This window comes from Scophthalmus maximus, chromosome 8 (genome assembly GCF_022379125.1).
Source record: "Scophthalmus maximus strain ysfricsl-2021 chromosome 8, ASM2237912v1, whole genome shotgun sequence".
NCBI lineage: Eukaryota > Metazoa > Chordata > Actinopteri > Pleuronectiformes > Scophthalmidae > Scophthalmus > Scophthalmus maximus.
Genome location: NC_061522.1, coordinates 10557587 through 10580000, shown reverse-complemented (window position 1 = coordinate 10580000; position 22414 = coordinate 10557587). Strand labels below are relative to the sequence as shown.

The following is a 22414-nucleotide window of genomic DNA, read 5'->3' as shown; positions in this document are numbered from 1 at the left end:
AGCCAACATAGCAACAGCAACATATTTTCTCCAGAAATGATTTATGAGATTTTTTTTGGAGGACATTAATCATGTGAAGTGTAAACTTATGGGATACCATCTAAATACACACACACACACACACGCGCACAATACTCACTATAAAAAACATTTATGTACAGACACATTTCTCTTTCCTTAGAGCTTCAGATCAGCTGTTTTCCATCTAAAACGTGTGGACTTGAAAATGCCTCCCTTTATTCTCCACTCTATACTGTAGGTCTCTGGCAGCCGTTCTCTGTGCTGTCATTAATCCCTCCTGTCCCCTGCAGCTTACCTCAGAGAGTTTTCTCCTCCAATGATCCGGCGCTGGCGAGTGTGTATGAGCCGCAGACCACAAATTGAGTTGACAGGATCTGACAGAGACACAAGGGGAACCAATTGGGTGTGTAAATGTGAGAGTGCGTCCACTGGTTTGACTTTTTCACAGAATGTGCATGTGAGAAATGCTAGTAATAGCATATGTGCTGGTAACAGATATGACTATATGAATCTGTCCTGATGTGTGACAGACAGGGTGAAGCAATAACATAGCCCTTACCATTTTACCATCTGGATACACACACACACACACACTCACACACACACACACGCACACGCACAAGCACAAACACACGCGCACTGAGGTCATCCCTGCTTTCCCCCCAAGATGTTGCCTCTTGAATTTTTTTCTTTCTCAATGTGTATTTGACATATTGGAGCTGTTTGCTAAACACAATACATTTTCCTCAATGCTCCCAATGAGTCACAGAAGCTCCATTTGTCCGGGGAACATAAACAGATTTGATGGGATCCAGACTGACTGACTGACTGACCTTTGACCTCTTTGTAGCTGGACTGTGATTCACCGTAGTCACAGATGACCCCAGCATCCTCACTGTGGCGACAGTTATGTGTGCCAGGTGCCTGTTTGATACAGTCGGCTAAGGAACGCTCCTCTCCACTGCACTTCACGTTATCCACGTGGATGGGCCCCGCCCCTTCCCCGAAGTACGCCATCACACGGGCCTTTGCCACACCGCTGAGGAAGACAGACACACGCAGGACATACATACATTTTATTACCATTGCCCTAGAAATGATATTAAAGTAGAAAGCTGTTAGTACTGTGGGAAAAAAAGAAGTTCATATTGAGGCCAATAGTATAATAATCTCCACTTAACTTATCACCAATATGATAACACCTGATAATGTAAAAACTCCTGATTAATGCAATAAAGTGCCTTTACTAATAATGTCATAATCTGTGTACCAATAATGTTATAAACTATTACATTAATGGGAAATTACCACATCATTGGGTTCTACAAGGCTGAAAATAATTTTAAAAAAATCATTCAAAACAATATGTACAAAGTACTTCATGATAAGCGCATTGATCAGAGAAGCAGGATTGTAAAAAAAAAAATACAAGAGCAACAAAAAAGAGTTTAGAAAAAATCAGAAAAAAGAAAATTCTGAATTCTAAACTTTACAGTAACCAATGGAGAGAGACCAACATTGGAGTAATGGTATCCCCATGATCTGTATTTGATAGAGGCATTATTAGAGGACTATGTATAAACAGTCATTTCTTAAAACCATAGTCTGATGAGATTTTGAACGGGTAGGATGTGTATTTATTTTGTTGTTATCTGTTGCAACATGTTATTCTGGTTAAATGTTGAAATACTTTGACAAAGTATTAAAAAGTGATTAAAAATCACAAAAAAGTCAATATTAACTTTTTCCATTTCTGTGTGTGCGTGTGCGTGTGTGTGGTAATGGGTATAGGCAGCGATGATTGTGAGTATAGATGTTATGCTTTGACATTCTCAGGCTGTGATGCAAACCAGGTCAAACCCCTTTTACAATCTGATAGCAACAGTATACATGTCACTATCTCACCTCTGACTTTAATTAGCAAACAGCTAACACACGCAGGCCTGCCGGCTGTGTGGTTGTGTATGTGTGGCCCTGTGTGTTGTAACTGTGATTTTAACTAAGATTGATAGATAACTGGGAGCAAGGATCTCGTGTTGCGTCCCCGAGGTTTGGTGGGTGACAGGTCTCGTGTTCCCAGTCATCCATAGGGGATCTCATGTCTCTCATTGAGACATCTTGTGTTGTATCTGTGTGTCTCCCTGAGCTGCGCTTAGCATGCAAAGGGTGAACCTCCGGGCTGGAGTGTGTTTCTGTGGCGAAACACCGCTACTCTAAATGGGAGTAGAAATGCAACACAATCGGCTTTGGATACTAACTGTTAGAAAAGTTACAAATCGAAAGCCAACCGTGTGCTCAGATATCCTGTTTCGTGCACTGCCCATTAAGTAATCATTGACATTTTTGGGGGTGACTCAGTTTTGAAGATTGTGAGGGAGAAATGTAGGAAAAGGTGCAGCCAAGGTGAACGGGCTGCAGGCACAAGTGCATGTTGGATGAAGATGTTTTCCGAGCTTACTGTGCCATTTTTGGCACACAGCGACACACGCGATATTACAGGTTCTGTATATATACTGTATTTGCACATGGTACAATGTTCTTATTACCTTTAAGTGCATTGTTGTTTTCAAGACTTCATAGAAGGTCAGATGACTTTAACTAAAGCTACATTTTATGTACTATGCTGTGATACTCACAGTACGTGTGAGACTGTGTTTGTGTGTGAGTCCAGGTTCATGTAAGACCTCCTCCAGAGTGACTCTGGGTCAATGTGTTGACCATCCGTACTATTTTCATTTTAAAACTGCGTTTCGGAACTGAAACGATCGCCGTCCAGATAATCGTTTTTAGCTCTGTGTTATACACTAGGCAGGCGTGTGCAGGCGTTAACGGGCAGCAGAGATTTATTACAGTCGGTTGCTTACTTGCAGAAATGACTACGAACAAGAAACAACAATGATGAAAAGTTAGAGCAAGGGTTTCTTTTCTTGGACCGACGATGGGGTGGAAGTGTTCCTGGCAGTAAATGTTTACCATGTTTACCATGTTTACCATGCCTTTTAAAACTAAGACAGCAGTAGTGTGGATGTAGCCTGAATATACTTGAAAAGTGTGTGTGTGTCTGTGTGTGTGTGTGTGTGTGTGTGTGTGTGTGTGTGTGTGTGTGTGTGGGTGTGTGTGTGTGTGTGTGTGTGTGTGTGTGTGTGTGTGTCTGTGTGTGTGTGTGTGTGTCTGTGTGTGTTTTTCCCAACACCAGAGCAACCCCCAACCCTTGGAGACCTACTGTGCATGTTATGACCTTTCACCACACCCGGAGCGAGACAGAGTGATGACCCTAACATGGCTTTTACACGCCTCCAACACGCATCCCCTCTCTCTATCTCACGCTTATGCTCTCCAGATGTGGCTTTCATCCACACACACACACAGATGTGTCGCAGAAAATTGGGTGAGTGAAGGGACGAGTATCCCTGGCTGAGGAGTGACGAGAAAGGAAATGAAGACAGTTTGTTAGGCTACAGTTTTCCCTCGTCGTCGCACAGTCATTGTTTTGTAAAATGGGACAGTATCTCAGAGGAAATGATAGTGGGACATAGGGAGGATGAGATGAGGTAGTTTGCTTCGCCCTCGAAATGTCTGTCACCATGAGTAAGTCTTCTACACGATTGGCCTGCCCTATAATTGGATGTTTATCATGGCACTGCAAAAAGGGCACAGCTGAACCCCCTAAGAAAATATTTGGCAGCGCACCAGAGGCTCATAGGAAGTGCTCAACAACCTTAGTGCACCATTTTTAAAGATTAATTCATCAAACGCTGCTATTTCAAATGATGCAAAGCCCACCGAAGCTTTACCACTGTAGACTGGCCTGAAACTCAAGACGACGTGCAATGAAGTGGAAAGTGGAAACAGAGGAGTACTGGAAGATGGAAAGATGAAAGACAGACAGAGAAAAGGGGGGAGTGTAGGACAGATGCCAGGTCTAGGAAATGGCGATTGATTTTGCGAATAGAGTATGCAGTCTGGATCCACTTAAAAGTGAATGAAATGTATAGAGTGGCCACATTGCAAAGCCACAGCTCACAACCGGGCTTTTTTCTACAACATTTCAGCTCTATTTCAACATCCTGACATGTTGAGAGGCAAAGGATCAGAGAAAGGAAGGCTGTGTAGCAGACTGCAATTCGAATCTCAGCAGGAATTGATGACAGTGAACTGAGTATTGGTTGTTGGACAAAACAAGTCATTATATGTCTTCTTCCCCGTTTCTTTTCTTTCATTTTTTTGTTGTTGTTACTATTTTCTGATATTGTGTTCACCCATCAATTAATCAAGAGATAATCAGATCAATTGACAACGTGAAAAAAAAACACAACATTGTTTGCAGCTCTGGGGAACTTTGTAGGTTTCTATGTGTTGTTACCAAGAGAAGCAAGTCTGTTGACACACACACACACACACACACACACACACACACACACACACACACACACACACACACACACACACACACACACACACACACACACACACACACACACACACACACACACACACACACACACACACACACACACACACACACACACACACATACCTACCTGTAGCCCAACTGTCGGCACACCACCTCCGCATCTTGATCAGTCCATCCATCATCACACACAGTCCCCCACTGACCAGACAGGTAGAGCTCCACTCGGCCTTCCCTGGGGCTCTCTCCTCCCACAAGCCTTACTGGCACACCTGAAGTGCACACACACACACACACACACACACACACATGGTAGTTACCCAAAACGCCTGAGTCTAGAAGTCTTAGTGAATGGGGCATGTGTGCTCATGTTTGCAATAAATGAAGTAGCCTGCCACTCCTGTCTGTTTTCATGCATGTAACCCCATGTGTGTCCTTAAGGGGAAATCGTGAGACTCCGGTCCCGACGAAATATCTTTAGTTTTTCCCTCTCTCTCTCTCTCTCTCTCTCTCTCTCTCTCTCTCTCTCTCTCTCTCTCTCTCTCTCTCTCTCTCTCTCTCTCTCTCTCTCTCTCTCTCTCTCTCTCTCTCTCTCTCTCTCTCTCTCTCTCTCAATCAAATCGACATGAGCTTTAGGCCTAAACAATCCATCATCATTTAATGCCCATCCAAACACACACACACACACACACACACACACACACACACACACACACACACACACACACACACACACACACACACACGCACACGCACACGCACACGCACACGCACACGCATCTCATTTAGGTGGACACTAATGTCTTTTCCATGTGTGAACAGTCTCCAGATCAGTTTACACTCTTGCCAAGTGTCAGTTCAATAAGCATTTTATTTTCCTTTGAATCAACGTGCTTCAGCCGCTGAAGACAGAACATTTCTCTGGCGTGACTTTTTGACTCTCGGTTGACTAATTATTGCTAATTCTAGGTGTGACATTTAACAATAGCTTCGGAAAGCAGGAATCCTTCAACAAATCAGCAGTATTCTGTTGAGCCTGAAGTCATTGTCACTGTGGCTTCAAGTTGACATTCCACAGTCAATCGTTTGAGTCGGACATAAGAATTGGCAGAGGCGGATATTAAAGTTAATTGTGCGTTTGTTTACTTCTTCGTTGTGTTTGCTGTTGAGGGAATGCTCATCTTTGTCCTTTTGCTTTAGAAACACCAGCACATTTCCCCCCTCTCTCAACACACACACTTGCTCTGACACAAGCCCTAATGTGAGGGCCACTGCCAGGAGAGAGAAAGAGGGAGAAAGATAGTTCAATGCACAGTCTGGCTTATCAGCTTTTCCTCCTTTTTCAAAAACAACACAGAGCAAATCTGCCTGTGGCATGTTGGGGTGGGGGGGGGGGGGGGGGGGGGGGGGGGGGTTACACATGCACCCTCAACACTCAAACACAAATATGCATACGCACAAAAACGAACACACACAAATATGCTGTGTGGTAATGATATAATTCTTTGGTGGGCGTTTGTGGGGTGAGTCTGTCCCTCTGGCTTTTGCCAAACAATATAATATACCTAAACCAAACAAACCAAACAGCTATTCGTGCCCTTGATGTATCCTTTTTGTGACATTCACATACTTATCAAACTCATCTATTTTCATTCAATATCAAAACAGATGGCAAGACATGAACATATATATATATATATATATATATATATATATATATATATATATATATATATATATATATATATATATATATATATATATATATATATATATATATATAATGTTTAGTCAATGATATCTGAGGCACAACCGGTGCAGTCCAGCTCCATCTTTACTCATCTTTATTGGTGTCTGGAGGCTGTGGCCGTAAGCTTGATTAATGGTGCTTGCATTTAACCCTTCCTCTCTCTTTCACAAGGCAGTAACACCACTGAAGCTTCGCAACATTCGCAAGTAGTGCAACTAGTAATATGTTCCTGGTAATATTTCAGGGCAATAAACAAAAGGAGATTCTGTTTAGAAGCAAATCCGGAACTATGGTAATGAACTCCGATCACAGATGCCCAACCAGTGTTATAAAATAAAATAATATATCAAAAGATAGGGAAAAGAGTAAAGTACTAATCTGATCATTAAGAGAATTTGATTGTGGTTTCTGTGCTTTGTGACCAACTGTGAAACCCAAATGGTATTTTGAGGATTAATTGTGCCACAACCAATTTTCCTAAAACACTGGCTGGAAAGGTTTACAGATTACCCCCATGTGTTTGTTAACTCGCAATCTTCCCTCCTCTCATCGCTGACATACCCACATGGACAGCACATTGCCAAGAGTGTTATGCCTAACTAGCCTATGGTTTCAAATAACACTACGGCAACCGCTTTTTCTTTCAAACTCCCAAAACAGGGACTGTCCCCCTCATCTGTTCAGTTGCTGTGTTATCGGTACCCTTTGAAGTAGGTATTACATTAAGATTCTCTCTTACTAGTTGGAAGACTCTCTCCATTGTGCTCAGGGCTGCATGCGATATTCACATCTTCATGGTGTGTGCAGTCATGACGGAGCCACTCCCTCCTGTTGCACAGCAATAGACCAGGTTCTTTCCCTGTGCAGCTCACGTCATCCAAAAGAATTGGACCTGACCCCACCCCAAAGCGTGGGACTGGGGTGATATCTAGTCCTTCAGAAGGCAGAGTCTCGCCCAACCTGCAAGGTAGACACGCACACACACACAAATGCTCATAATTTCACTAATAAATAATACCTGTGCATGTGTATGTGCTTGTCTGGAGGCATGCGTATACTGCGCATTACCTGTAACCAAGCTGCCGGCACACTACTTGTGTGTTAGAGTCTGTCCAGCCGTCATCACACACTGTCCCCCACTGACCACGGTAGACAACTTCCAAACGCCCCTCGTGGCTCCCTGTACCCCCTACCAACCTAACAGACCCATCTGGTGGTTAAGTCAGACAGACAGACAAAGGGTTAGGCAACGTTCTTGCCCATGAAGTGGAATTTTTTACAGCCTTGCATGTTTAATATTTTTCAGAAAAACCCAGACTACAAACACAAGTAATTCCTGGTGGAAGTAATTACAAAAAGACATATTGATGTGTAGCAGGATACATGTCGACCTGAAAACATTGATCAATGTGCTGCTCCATAAAGGCATTCCAGTAAGCCAGCATGCACACAATGAAAGGTATATTGTCTTCAGCCAAAAAGCTTTTGGGGTCACGCGTAGTTGCCAACCGCTCCGCCGTGATAAGGTGGGAATCCCCAGAGGACCTTTTCCATATCTATGATTGTAAGATATGTTCTTTTCAATAACCCATTGTCATTGTTGAGACACGATGGCCTACCTGTAAGCGGGTTGCAGGATACACCTGCATCCTCAGCGTGCAGACAGTTGTGTTCCCCCCAAGTGCTTTTTGGACACTGCTCCAGCGTGAGCTCATTGCCTGTGCATCGCACCTCGTCCAGCCACACGCGGCCTGAACCCTTTCCAAAATGCGCCTGGCCCCGTGCCCTAGCTACACCACTATAAGACAAGACAGGGCACCAAAACAAAAAAGGATTGGTTTGCAGTGCTACTGATGTAAAACAGATGACATGCAGAATGCAAGGCGTAAAAACATTGTACTTATATGATGAATCTATTGTCGCTCACCATACACGTCTGTGCAAATGTAAACATTGAAACACCATGGTATACAACAAAAATGCCCCACATGAAAACTTGCAGAGTGTGGTGTTGCTAAATATGCATATCTATGTGGTACTAGAATCTATTCAGGAACAATGAGACTGATTCACTCTCTGACCTCCAGATGTTCTTTATGGTTCGCTCCTCTCTCTGAATACTTCTCATACTTTTGGAGACAGCGAGAGAGAGAGATAGACAGCTAGACACCCACATTAACACATCTCAGCTTCCTACTCTGTCTGTCATGCTTCTTTCTCACTTTCTCATCCTCACAAATATGTTTCCTTGATGCTAACTATCGGTTGGCATTAATGTGAATATGTACATTAATATCTGGGGGTGTACCTCAGTCCCAGCTGTCGACACACCACCTCAGCATCACTGTCATCCCACTGGTCATCACATATGGAGCCCCATTGCCCTGCATGGAAGACCTCAACTGTGCCCTCCGACCCTGATCGCCCGCCCACAAGCCTTACAGGGAGCGTCACTACTGGAGAAACAGTATATTAGGGACAATCAATAAACGTGTAGGGGTTGTAGAACTGCAAAGGGTTTATATAGTAATCAGATTCTAGTAGATTCATACAAAACTCCATTCATCACAGAGCTATAATTCCCCATTAGGTGGGGAGCATACCTTGTTGCTGGGTGCAGGTGACCGCTGCAGCCAGAGAGCACTCTCCTCCATTCCAGGTAGTCTTGGGACACTGAAGCAGGTCGGACTCCTCTCCCTGGCAATGGACCGCCCGCCAGTGGAGTTTGGCCATGCCTGGACGAAACAGGGCAACTGCACGTGCACGACCTGAGATCCTGCCAGGGGTTGAGGGGGACTTCAAACTCAGTCACATCTGATATGAGTTGATGAACATATTTTATAGCAATTCCTGATTATTGTTATACTTAGTACTTTATATAATCTAAGGGAAAACCTGCACGCCATCTAAAGTAGCCCATCTCACTGCAGCAAAAAAAAACATTTGGCCTGGTCACAGAAACCTTGAGCCATCTGTTGGTTCGTGTTCTGCCATTCCAGGGCTAATGCGATGAGCAGTTTTACACACGACAGCTTTCAATAACCGGCCACGTGAAAGTCATCACCAGTGATTTCCAGCTGACATATGGCTGACATTTGCCCCGTTTCCCTGCCACTGTGGAGTTTCATTGACTCCCGGGTGGATACGCACACACAGGCGCGCGTTCATGTCAGTATGCGTGCCAGCACTGGTGCTAGTGTCAACATGGAAGTGCACAAGAGGTCTCTGTTCTCCAGGGAAATCAGACGCTTTCTCAACTGACTACACGACCCCAGCATATACACACTTTGAGACGCATCAAATCAGTCTGCTCTGGCAGGACAGAATCTCTTGGTGAGGACCACAAGACAGTAATGCATGTGTGTGTGTGTGTGTGTGTGTGCGTGCGTGCGTGCGTGTGTGTCTGTGAAAGAGAGATAGGGAGGGGCAGACAGGAAGAAAGAGCTGGTGACAAGGTAAATAGCTGAGCACCAAAGGCATTTAAATACCTCTGGGGAATGGGGGGTTGGAATGCAAGGGGCACTCAAGTTGATGTGAGACAAGGGAGTGCGTGAATATGTACGTCAGTCGTGTTGTGAAACTCCTTTACATTCCCAACAATTTTCACATATCATATTTAAACCATGTGTCGGACCCCTCTAGGGGATTGTACTTAGGTGCACCCGTGACGGAATATGTATGTGAGAGGGAGAGGCCGATAGACAGCGGCAAATAGTGTACATTTGGGAACATGTGTGTGCATGTGTGCTCTCTCACCCCTTGCCCAGCTGTCGGCAGACGACTTCAGCGTCTTTGTCCCCCCAGTCATCGCTGCAGACGGACCCCCACACTCCTCCCAGATAGACTTCCACCCTGCCATCTAGCTTGGAGCGGCCACCTTGCAGGCGCACCGAGCCTGGGATGAAGAAAAGTTTGAAGGGTACAATAACACAGCAGTGCCACGCAATCCATCCTATGGTTGATTTAAGCATTTTGAACCACATCCTGGGCACGTCTGAGACATTCTACAATAGATACATATGAAAGACATGATTACACGTGGTGTCTGTACATGCTTGTTTAACTATTATCTATCTGAAGGACAAGGGAGGATGTCAGGGTGCACGCCAATATACATACACACACACACAATATGTACAGGCCTGTACAGGTCATGTCCTAATTTGCATTAAAGAAAAACAAATCACATCACACGCCGGATACGCAGACTCTACACACCACCACACAATCTGGCATGTGATTGCTCAAATGTCTTTCATACAGGAATCAATAAGTTTCAATTCAGCGTATCAGTTTTCAGATGTGTAATCACATTACAAGACTAAATATACCACAGGCTCTTGTGCCAGATAGAAATCCCACACCCTGCTCCTTCAACCCCTCTCTCTCACACCTCTACCTTTCATCAGTCCAGGGATGTACAGGGCCCACTCTGCAATTTTCATATTTAGCAACACTTAATTCAAGACTGTGTGTTTGGCTGGTACTGTGCTCTTCATGTCAAAACATAAAAAATATCGAAACATAATATATATTTGATTTTGCCTACACAATTTCCCCTCGTATACTGGCCTTGTTGTTGTTGTTGTTGTTGTTGTTGTTGTAGTGAACAAACCACATGGAGGCACTTGCTGTATCTGTGGCTGCATGCATTGTCTTTTGAACACAACCATTGAGCAGTGATTTCAGCTTTTATGGGTCGAGTGTTTTCTTCATGTCAAATTGTGGACCCCTGTAATAAAAACAACAACAACAAAAAACCAGAAACACAGCCTTGGCTGTTTGGTGTGCGGGCCCTCGTGTTTACCTTGTTTGCAGTCGCAGTACCCCCAGTCCACTCTGCCTCTGGGGCTCCTGAAGAAGCACCAGGGTCGGATCCTGCCGTCCGGGTTGCGACAGTGGTTGTGCTCTCCGACCCCTTTGCCCGGGTAGCGCTCCCCGAAGCCGGCCACCGCGGTCCAGTTCATGCACCGGGCGCCGGACTCGGTGACGTCTATCGCGCCCCGGTAGAAGCCGTCTCTGCCGCGGCTCGGCGCGCAGTCGGCGAACGGCGGGATGAACGGAGGCACGCTGCTGGAGTCGGAGCAGCCGCTGATCGCGGCCAAAAGCGCGACAGCACCGGCGACAAACGTCCGATTCATGTTCGGCCCCTGCAGCCTATAGGCAGGAGGGAGAAAACGATTGCATTCGTCTCTATCGTCAGCCGGAGGGAGACGATTTCGTTTCAGGTCGGCGTCATCGCCCTGCCGCGGGACGACAGTGAGAGAACCGACAAGGGGGGGAACGACGCGGATCGATGAAGGCTGCTTCCAACCACAATTCACGAACATAAGCTCGAAGCAACCCCCCATCCGATGTAGCTATTTTATACCATTTAATTCTAAACTATAGGTCTAATTTTATACCAACAAGGTCACAGGATTTATATAGATATGGCTTATTGAAAATTGACAGAGGCAAGAGCCCACCCATGTGATATTACCGTATAAATAACAGGCCTGTATTTGATTTAATTTGATTTAATTTGACCCAAATGTTGGCATATTGTTGATACATGATCTTAACCAAAATGCTTATGTGGCAATACTTAATTTGACTTTGCTTTTACTCTGTATCCTCAAATTGAATCACTGAGAAATTGTGAGTAGCCTATAGTGTTTTGAAGCATGAGTGACAATCTTGCAGTATGATGTGGGTGAAGACTGGATAAATGATTCAATATGATTACACACTCGCCCTCTCCATCTCCCGTCTGCTATGAGTATGCGACGACAGGCTGATGGTGTGTGTGTGTGTGTGTGTGTGTGTGTGTGTGCGCGTGTGTGTAACAGAACCAATACATGGTACAGAACCCAAGGACTGCAGCGCTCCTGATTTCAGCAGTATAGTGGCCTCTGGTTGGACAAGGAATGTGTAAACGTCAAACGAAAGCGTCCTTTATGGTGACATCATCACTCGGCGTTCATTCAAACGCAAGGGGGGTGTTTATTAATGAAGCCGGCGTACGCTGGAGCTCGCCCAGGCTGGCGGTGTCGGCAGTCGTTAAACAGCTCCCATCTCCGATCGACCCGCTCCAGTCGGGCTGCTAAACCCGTCACTAGAGATGTTGAAGACTACTTTGGTGTACACGGAGATGACATTAGCCGCTGAGCAGTCGCAACCAGGTGTCTAACACGCTATTTTAGGGGCAAACTCCACCCACTCAAAGTACCCGAACCCATACCGACCACCCCGGTGTCAAAAACGAGTGCCGCCATTGTGATTTTTAGCGGCTGTAACATCCATGGATGATACTTGTTAGCCAGTTGTTAGCTGCCGCTACCGCTACAGCTAGCTTATCGGACATATGTCGAAGGGGCTTTTAAATAACAACAACTACTGGTATTTAGCAGACAAATAAATACACTACAGGGGACGAAATGAATAGTCGACTCCAAGAGATCCGCCAGCGACAAAAACTTAGGCGGCAGCTGTTAGCCCAACAGGCAAGTAGCAGTCAGTAGTGTGTTGTTAGCAAGTTGCTAATCTTTACGACTTCATCGAGGAAACAGCAAAGTTCACGTTGTGTGGCAGATGCGTGTTCGACCGTGTGGTGAACGAGGACACACGTAAACCCGGCGATGACGTCGTTTACAGACCTCTTTCAAACATTCGCCCACGAGTGGACCCGGAACACAAAGCACGGGACTGTTAATGCAAATGAGCGATGTGAACGTGTCGATGTCGCTGTTTTGGCCCAGTCTGGTATCGAGTAGGATTCTGATCAGGAATTAAAACATAACGAACCAGTTTCAGTGTGTAAGTCACATACAACATATGTGCACAATGAAACGCACATTCTCTGATAGCACATTGTGTTGTTGTTGTTGTTGTTGTTGTTGTTGTTGTTGCTGCTGCTGTGTGTTTGTATTGGATTGTCGTCTACTCATTGGTTAAGTCTTGTTGTTCAGTTTGGGTGCTTCTTGTTCTTTGTCATTACTGTTTGTTGTATTTCCCTGTAGTTATGTCAGCTTAGTTTTAATTTTGTTGTTATTGTTTGTTTTTCTTCTTAAGTTAAGGGAAAGGTTCCTTGTATACGCCTATGGCTTATTCAGCCTATATGCCTGAATTTGAATGAATATACGACTGTCTATCCACAGCTGGGAGCTGAGAGTGCAGACAGCATTGGAGCTGTCCTAAACAGTAAAGATGAACTGAAGGAGATAGAGGAGACAAGAGGAACGTGCAGGTGAGCTGCAATTGAATCCCCCAGGACAGTAGAAAAAGCCTTTGACTTAAAGCAGACAATCGAGATTTTAAAATGCTCCATATGTGCAAAGCTACGGGGACGTGGGTCTGCACAACACAGAACTGCCAGTCTGAGCATTTTTCAGTTTGTTTTTTTAACCTTTTAAGACCCCAGTTTTGCACATATTTATTTTTAATATATTCTCTGACTTTTCCATATTGCCCATGCCTCCTCCTTCTTTAACATTGTTTGTAAAAAAAAAAAAAAAAATAGGCCATCTTGATTCCCAGTTTTGTCTCATTATTGTCAGTGCCAAATTTTGACCCTGTGTTTTGCAGGTCTTCATTTGATAGCTCCGCGCTGCCCTCTAAAAGGAAGGCACAGACAGAGGGAGAGGACACGGAGGAAGATGTGGAAGAACAAAAGGTGAGTGTATTCATTTCTTACGATCATTAGTCTGCATTAGTGAAAGAGGCCTCCAGCCGATTGAATGTACATTTTTAAACAGCATAAAAAACTGATTAAATGTCAATGAAATCCTAATTCAGGAATAATACACAATGAGAAGGCAACAAAAGACGATCACTAAAATCTGGGCATGCTGTTGAGTAAGAATGAATAGGGGAGAATTATAAAAGATAATGCTGACTGAACTGATGCATCTGCTCAGGCAGGTTGTTCCAGAGCATCTGGCCACTAAAAGCAAATTCAATTCATTTACATTCATTTAAACCATTCATCAAATGTGTGGTCCCTCCAGTTATTAACGCTGGGCAGGGGGAATGTTGACATGCCCCTTGCCTGCAGATCTTAGTCTGTTAGTTGACTTTTTTGAAAGTAGTTTTACCAGTATTCTACCAGTATGTTTTGTTCTTAAATATTCCGTGTGTGGGATTTGGTGACACCTAGCAGTGAAGTTGTAAACTGCAGGCAACGGAATACCCCTTGACTTATCCTTCCTTTCCATGCGTTAAGGAGAACCTTCGTGGCCTCTATTTAAGATAATAACATAAAAGGCCTCTATAGGTTTGTCCATTCTACGCTACTGTAGCAACAACATGGTGCAACATGGTGGTCTCTGTGAAAGTAAATATAAAGGGCTCAATCTGAGGTAACATGAACACAAATTTTGGTTTCAGGGGTTATACCCTAACGGAAACATGTTTATCAATATTATTTCTCAATTTCCACTACTAGATCCCCCTAAATCCAACACACTGGACTGTAAATGATTAGTTTTCACTGCTGTGCATTGTGTGTGAGACTATGCTCCATTTGGTTTTGGTATTTAACTCAAATAACCAAAGGATAAGATGGGCAAACTTCTATACAGTTTGAATATTTGAGTATAGAGTAAAATATGAGGTCTACTTGTGGATTTTGGGTGAATATTTCATGTCGACAGGATAATGTTGACAACATGCCTGCTTATTCTTTGTTATTGAAAGTGATTTGAAAATGCGAATCTTGATGATTTCACCCTAAGGCCTCAGATATTCCTTGTGATTGTGGTTTTATTCATGTTTTATAAATTGGTCAAACTTAAATGTTTTTATTTGCATTCATCCTGTTCCTCACATGCAAATAGAGGTTCTGTCCATAGGCAAAAATACAAGCTCATTGCAGTTTTGTGTGTGTTTGTCTGTTTGTGTATGTACGCGTTAGGAAGAGGTGGAGGTCCAGCAGCTTGATGAAAGCAACCCATACGAGGAGGTGTACAAGGACTCAAGTACTTTCCTCAAGGTTGGAAACCTCCCTGTCTCTGCTTTTACACACACAAAGTTTCCTTTCCTACCTTATCCCACGATAAGTTTTCTCTTCAGTGTTGCTCGACAAAGTGCAAAGTTAAGTATTGCACCAATTACAAAGTTAATCAGATGGGGTTTCATTGCTTCTCTGTGGTAAGAAAAAAAATTGTTTCCTGAATGCAGAACCTAGCTATATTAAAAAATTCTGAAAATAGGTAGAAATATAAGTGGTTAGTATTGGGAATGTTGCATTTGTCTTTATATTTATTTGACCAGTTTTTAGCCAACACCTTCAGGGTTTCAGACTAACCGTTTTTTTAGTAGGAGCACAGTAGCCCCTTTTAGGGGCACAAGCAGAACATTTAGGGGCTGACCACAGGTGTAAGAGAGCATTTAGCTCAGGAATATTTTTTCCCTAGTGTGATCATACCTGCCTTTGTTTGAATTAATGTGATGACTGACATTAGAAGATGGTTTAATTTATATATTTAGTAAGTGAGTGTTCTCGTGCAATAAACCCCCCTCCAAAAAAGAAAAAATCTTATCACTGTTGTATATGTACATCTTTATTGTCTTTCTTTGAAATTGAAGACCTGCATTACCCACAACAACAGCAGTAACTACTTTTGATGAATAATTTAAATTGAAAAAAATAAATAGTTAAATGTAAAGGCTTGATTTACAACTCACTGAATTTGAGATGGCTTGGTGAATGTTAACTATTCCGTATTTACAAAATGCTCCCAAAGACATAACATGGAGACGTGAAATTTTGCTGAGATAAAAAACAAAACCAAAACATAAAAGCAAGTTGAACATAATAACACAGAAACATTTGTATCTCAAAATGTTGCCTAACCTAACCTTTTAGATTATTGTCAGGCACTCAATCTTACACAACAGGGCTGTGAGAAAATAGATTTAGATTTCTCTGATGTAATGTGAGACACAATGACTCATGTGATGTCAACCATTATTACAGGATGGAACCAGTTTAACAATCTACAAAGGGCATAGTGTATGTTTTCTCTGTTTTGCAAACTTTTCCTGGCATTGGCTGATGGGAAGCTGTGTTGTGTTATTTTAGCTAGTAACTGAATTAATATCCGTAGAAAGTTATTTGTGTTATTTATTCAAGCAGAAGGATTCCCATTGTTCATCTGACATCTTTCCTCCTCATGAGTTTAAAATGTTTTGGGTTTTTTTAGATATTGAAGAAGAAAGTTTTTCTTGAAACTTTTTTTTGATAGAAATAAAAATTGTCTCTTTTTATTCCGATTTTTTTTTCTTTCCTGCTTATTTTGTTAATCTTCATTCATTCATTCATTTATTCCCAGGGTACTCAGAGTTTAAACCCTCACAATGACTACTGTCAGCACTTTGTGGACACTGGTCACAGACCACAAAACTTCATCAGAGATGTTGGTGAGTGAGTGAGTGAGTGTGTGAGTGTGTGAGTGTGTGAGTGTGTGTGTGTGAGTGAGTGAGTGAGTGTGTGTGTGTGTGTGTGTGTGTGTGTGTGTGTGTGAGTGTGTGAGTGAGTGGGTGGGTGAGTGGGTGTGTGTGTGTCTCTGTACTTGTACATGTATCTTTGTGAGTAAAGATATGTTTTTTTCTCTATCGGCCTCATAAGTGCGAACATAAGCCTATGCCAATTATTTCATGATGGCTGTCTGTCACTAGTGTCGGTGTGCATGCTCATGCTCAATTGTGGGTCTGACCTCTTTGTCTTCTGTGGCTAAGGCTTGGCTGATCGATTTGAAGAATACCCTAAACTTCGAGAGTTAATCCGACTAAAGGATGAACTCATCTCCACCACCAACATCCCTCCCATGTACGTTTAAAATAGTTAAATGAATTGAAGATGACATATCTGACCGATTTTCGATGTGACATTTGTCAGAGAGAATACTGGCCATTTCAAGTATCAAGTATTGTATTGAAAATAATTGACAATTTTAAAGTTGTGTGTGTGTCTGTATGTTAAGGTACCTCCAGGCTGACCCTGAGCACTTTGACCTGCAGGATTTAAAGTGCCAGTTTGATGTTATTCTCCTTGAACCCCCCTTAGAGGAATACTACAGAGAATCAGGCATCAGCAACACTGAACGTTGCTGGACCTGGGATGATGTATGTATGAATCTTTGATTGTTTGGCATTTTGCATGGTGGTATTGTGGATAAATAGAAAATATGGCTATGACTTCCCGATAGCCACAGCAAAGAAGGGAGAGGAACGCCAAACTTTTCAACAACAAAGGAACATTTATTTAAGATGGTAATAATGAAAAATACAGTGAGATGGAGAAGTTGGTATCAGCAACATATGAAACAAAGGGGAACAAATCTTAGTCAGTGGTTTAGAGTTTGGAATGCAGGAATCTGGTTGGATGAGGTGAATCAACTTATAGGAACCCTGGCTGGACGTTATCAGCCAAGACAATAGGACTGTAATCATACGTGCGTATAGGCTCACAAACATACAGGGGCACGAAAAACTAAGTGAACCCTTTGAAATTACCCACATTTATGTATACATTTGTCTTAAAACATGGTCTGATCTTCATCTAAGTGAAAATGAACAACGCAATCTGTTTTAACACCGCATTATGGCATTTTTCATGCCATATTGAGTACATAATTAAAAAATTTACAGTGTAGGTTGGAAAAATGTATGTGAACCCCTTGAATGACTTCAGAAAAAGCTAATTGGAGTCAGGGTCTAGCAAACCTGGTGTCTAAATCTATCTCAAAAGATACTCCGTCCACAGTTCGACAAGTTGTTTAACATGGAGAGGATTTGGTACTGTGGCTAGCCTTCTTGAGAAGTGGGTGCCCAGCCAAGATGAAGTTGGTTTGAATGTTTTTTAATAAAGACAAACCATAACCCTCAACCCTCTCCTAGTGGGGAGTGGCAAGGATCCAGAAGAACAGATGCCAATGTACAGATGGTAATCAAACCAATCACTTGTGCCTGTTGTATTGACAGGACAACCTAACCACTTGACCAAGGGGAAAGAAAAGTTAAACTGATTAGTAAAAGGTGTATTCATTATCCATGGCTCATGCTTTTGACATCATGTTCACTCACTTGTTTCTCCTGCTGTTGTAGATCATGAAACTTGAAATTGAGGAGATATCAGCTCTACGCTCCTTTGTCTTTCTGTGGTGTGGCTCTGGAGAAGGACTGGACTTGGGCAGAATGGTAACACCATCCCTCACACAGTCAAAAACACAGATTAAATCGCAGGCTTACTTTACATTCATTTAGCTGATGCTTTTGTCCAAAGTGACTGACAATAAGTGCATTCAACCTTGAAGGTATACTCTTAGCTTTGTGTCCATTTGCGTCATATTCTTTCCTGGTTTCATAATGTTTTGCAACCCAAAGCATGTGTGTAATTTTTACGACTAGTTGGGTCACTCCACATTCTTTGAGTCATTCGGAAAACTCACCTGTTCAGTGTGCCTCTGAAAATTAACTGTTTGTATAACAACTTTAACTTTCTCAAGAATGTGGACAAGACTTTTCCCATTGTCTACTATTTGTTACACAGGCATGGGTCATAAAACCACATATTCAATATTTTTCTATACATTTTTAATTTTCAAAAATATAGATACGATTTTTGACTGCAGACAGGGTAGTAGCAGCGCTTTGGTCTGATATAAATGTCTTTAGAATTGTTTTGAAATGTTCTGTATTATCTCAAAAAGAATTTAGCTTCTGCAAGCAAACGAGCAAGTAATTAGCCAAGCTGACATGAAAGCCAGACATAATGTGTTGCGTAGGTTTCTTACTGGATTTTGTAAATGTCAATTCACATTATTTATGATTTGCTGTTTGATGTGACATACAAAAAAAAAAAATCAAAGAAAATTACAAATAACCTGTCCATATTAGCAGTCGTAAACTGAGTGCTTGTTACGTCATGTTGCACGTAATCCATCATAATACTTCCCTATCCTCATTACACTCAGTGTTTGAGGAAGTGGGGCTTTAGGCGCTGTGAGGATATCTGTTGGATCAAGACCAACAAGAATAACCCAGGCAAGACCAAGGCACTGGACCCAAAAGCGGTGTTCCAGAGGACTAAGGTATAGTATTCACTCATGTGAAATATGTTAATGTAAATATGACATCATGTAATTACTCTGTAGATGTGATGTTAGGTACTCAATTGGAAGTTTACATGACCCATCTACACACACAAAAAAGTTAAGTTAAACCTGTTTAATTGGGCATTGTAATGAGTATGAGACACGTACAACATACTCCTTCCAGGAACACTGCCTAATGGGAATCAAAGGTACGGTGCGTAGGAGCACTGATGGTGACTTCATCCATGCCAATGTGGACATTGACTTGATCATCACAGAGGAGCCTGAGATGGGGAATGTAGAGAAGCCTGTGGAGATCTTCCACATCATTGAGCACTTCTGTTTAGGCCGCAGGAGGTTGCACCTATTTGGGCGAGATTCAACCATCAGACCCGGTGAGATGGACATGCTTTTCCCAAAAGATTAAGCTAATCTGGGTCAAAACAGTGTGTAGTTTGTTTTTACTTAAAGGGGCAGTAAATGATTTTTACGGAAGCTTCTTTCTCTCTTTGTTGTTGTTGATGATTTGACTGTACTGGCCGGGGCTCGAACTCGCAGCCTCAGGTATGCGAGACGGACGCGCTAACCACGAGGCCAAAACCCGTGAGTTGTAGCGTCTGTCCCTATAGCACTTCTCTTAAGTTGTCTGGGAGTGATGTTTACAAACTGCACACAAAGTGTAGTGTGGTGCGGGCCACACCATTTTTTTTTTTAGATTTAGAGCCAGGGCTTTTTAAATCGCTTACTGTCCCTTTAATATTTCTTCCTCTGTATCTGCTTGGTCCTGAACACCCATGCTGTCGCTAACTTGTCTCGATGTCTTCTGTTTCCAGGCTGGTTAACAGTGGGTCCTACTTTGACAAACAGTAACTTTAACCCAGAGACCTACTCCTCACATTTTGCTATACCCGATTCCATCCTTTCTGGCTGCACCGAAGAAATAGAGAGGCTGCGGCCCAAGTCTCCCCCTGCTAAGCTGAAGTCGGACCGTGGTGGCGGAGCAACCAGAGGCGGACGAGGTGGGCCAAATGCAGGAAGAGGTGGAGACAGAGGCCGGGAAAGAAATCGACCAAATTTCCGTGGGGACAGGGGAGGGTTCAGGGGAAGGGGAGGGCTACACAGAGGTTTCCCACCACGCTAGAAAATAGCGCTCATGTGAACCAGACTAATTCTCGGAATTTCCATCTGCAATACTACAACTTGTAATTCAGTAGGCATGGTTACTGTGTGAGTGCTGAGAAGGTAATGAGTGTAGTAAATCTTTTTGAAACTTTTTTGTTTATATTTGTCATGGATATACATTGCAATGAATGGCTTTTTTTCTCAATAAATCCTCTTCACTATTTCTATTTGTGCATTGATTTATATAGTATGTCTTTTTTCTTCCTTGGAATATCTATGTCAAATAACGCCAACCAACACATTCTGTATTTTTGTCCAGAAATGCAAGAGTAGCAAGTTTCTTTCCCAATGTTGCTGTAATATTCTGTAATTTTAAATAATTGTTTTTAATTCCTTGTCATAAACTACAAATAGCAGCTTTATCGAACACTGATTAGCATTGTTCTCTTAAAACTAGTACTGCTACTATTATGAAGTATTTGACATTTGTGCTCGCACCTCAGCTTACTGAAAGCTGATTGGCTGTTCTCTTCTTGCATGCTGTCAGCATGCAGGAACACAATGTCAGGCAAGAAGGGCATAGGATCGATACCAATCAAGGAATGCTACACATCTTCATAAAATTCCTCTTTCAATGTACATACTTCTTTCAAGTAATCATATAGAGTCGGGTCTGGCTTTATTGCTTAACAGTTACCTCTTCACAAGGTATACTAGTGTCCTGAAGTAGCATAGGTTTCACACAGGTCATCTGTTTGCCAATGTGTACACAATTCTATCATTTCATTGACCTTTCTGCAACTATGGCATGGGTTGCCAAGAAATCCGATGCAAACCTCAGGATGGAAAGTACTAACTAAATCTTTAATATCCTGCTAATCACTTTATCTTAACCCCCAAGCTCATTCTCAAGCTTGTGTAGGTGTTCGCTGGGTTCTATTGTCAAATCCTGTTATACCAGTTGGCACAAAGCAGTGTGCCTTTGTTCTTTCATTTGATTGTCTTATGTTATCTAAGACAGCTTTCACTTTTTCCCATGAATATTCAGTGTAGATTGGTGGGACACATTATTTTCTTAGCAGTTTTGAGTAACTGAATAGGTAAAGTGCCCTTAGATCAGGCCATGCCTCACATTGTGTGTCTGCTGAGACATAACTGACCAGATAACTTAAACACTTTTATTTAAGCCTCTACCTCATTCTTTAGTAAGTCTAGCCATATTTTTAAATAGTGATCAGTGTCACAGGTGGTATGGGCAACCTTGTATGGCAACATTGCTGCATCCACTTTAATGAACTGACTTACAGGAAGGCTGCATCCAATCAATATAAGTTTAAAACCAGTCACCACTCCACCACCAGCCAGTGATAGTTTGCCACCAAACACCACAACTTCATTAAAACTGAAAACATCACGAACATTCAACAGTACTTCCTCAACATCAACTAACTCCAACTTCACTGCCACTTGGTTCAAGTCTGCCTTAATTGTCCCTATCAACACAAATTTGCAACGACTCAAGTGCATTGAAGGAAGTAAGATTTCTACATGAGCAAAACTGTGCTTCCACCCAAAACAAATTAAGTTGAACTGACGTTATAATCACTTGTCAATGGAACTTCATTGCCAGTTCAAACAGCCACACCACCCGGAACTTCACCACCTGTTAAGCAGTCGAGGAAACTTAACCCTCAGCAATAACGATGTTGCCGCCAGAGTGAAATGAGAAAATGATTTCTACTTTAGGGCATCTTCCTCATAAGAAACTACAACTTCACCCTGACATTTTCATCAATTTCCTACATGTAACCACCACTTAGTTTACTTAATTACTTCAATTTGATGATCTTCTAATGAAGTGAACTACACAATTTTTCATCAAGAAAATTTCTGTGATCCACTGTGTTAGATGCTGAGATGATGCCAGTTCTGTGGCTGAAACTTCAGCGGCTACTGGAGGTCATCTCTAATTCCTCTCTCAGTATCAACATTTCACCCGAGTTTGTAACAAGTAGATACATTGCAGGCATCTGC

General features: G+C 42.6%; 2 protein-coding genes across 3 annotated transcripts in view; one reads left to right on the top strand and one right to left on the bottom strand.

Annotated features, from left to right (window-relative positions):
* The window catches only part of prss12 (serine protease 12), a 19671-nt gene extending 8123 nt beyond the window's left edge, over positions 1–11548 (bottom strand). The window contains exons 1-10 of one of the 2 annotated variants that reach the window (XM_035637562.2): positions 10990–11548; positions 9939–10077; positions 8786–8958; positions 8491–8638; positions 7802–7980; positions 7251–7392; positions 6922–7142; positions 4563–4704; positions 855–1060; positions 317–395 (exon numbers count right to left, since the gene is read on the bottom strand). In XM_035637562.2, coding sequence (XP_035493455.2) covers positions 317–395; positions 855–1060; positions 4563–4704; positions 6922–7142; positions 7251–7392; positions 7802–7980; positions 8491–8638; positions 8786–8958; positions 9939–10077; positions 10990–11533 — 1973 coding nt within the window. In that variant the 5' untranslated portion in view covers positions 11534–11548. The remainder of the gene's footprint in view (positions 1–316; positions 396–854; positions 1061–4562; positions 4705–6921; positions 7143–7250; positions 7393–7801; positions 7981–8490; positions 8639–8785; positions 8959–9938; positions 10078–10989) is intronic. The other variant, XM_047333982.1, reaches the window with a different exon arrangement.
* Positions 11549–12425: 877 nt separating this feature from the next.
* Positions 12426–20603, top strand: mettl14 (methyltransferase 14, N6-adenosine-methyltransferase subun). Its single transcript, XM_035637563.2, has 11 exons — positions 12426–12667; positions 13322–13410; positions 13749–13836; positions 15076–15153; positions 16496–16583; positions 16902–16992; positions 17147–17288; positions 18270–18362; positions 19139–19255; positions 19443–19653; positions 20092–20603. The coding sequence occupies exons 1-11, from the start codon at positions 12602–12604 to the stop codon at positions 20397–20399; spliced, it is 1371 nt and encodes a 456-aa protein (XP_035493456.1). The 5' UTR covers positions 12426–12601; the 3' UTR covers positions 20400–20603.
* The last annotated feature ends 1811 nt before the right edge of the window (positions 20604–22414 follow it).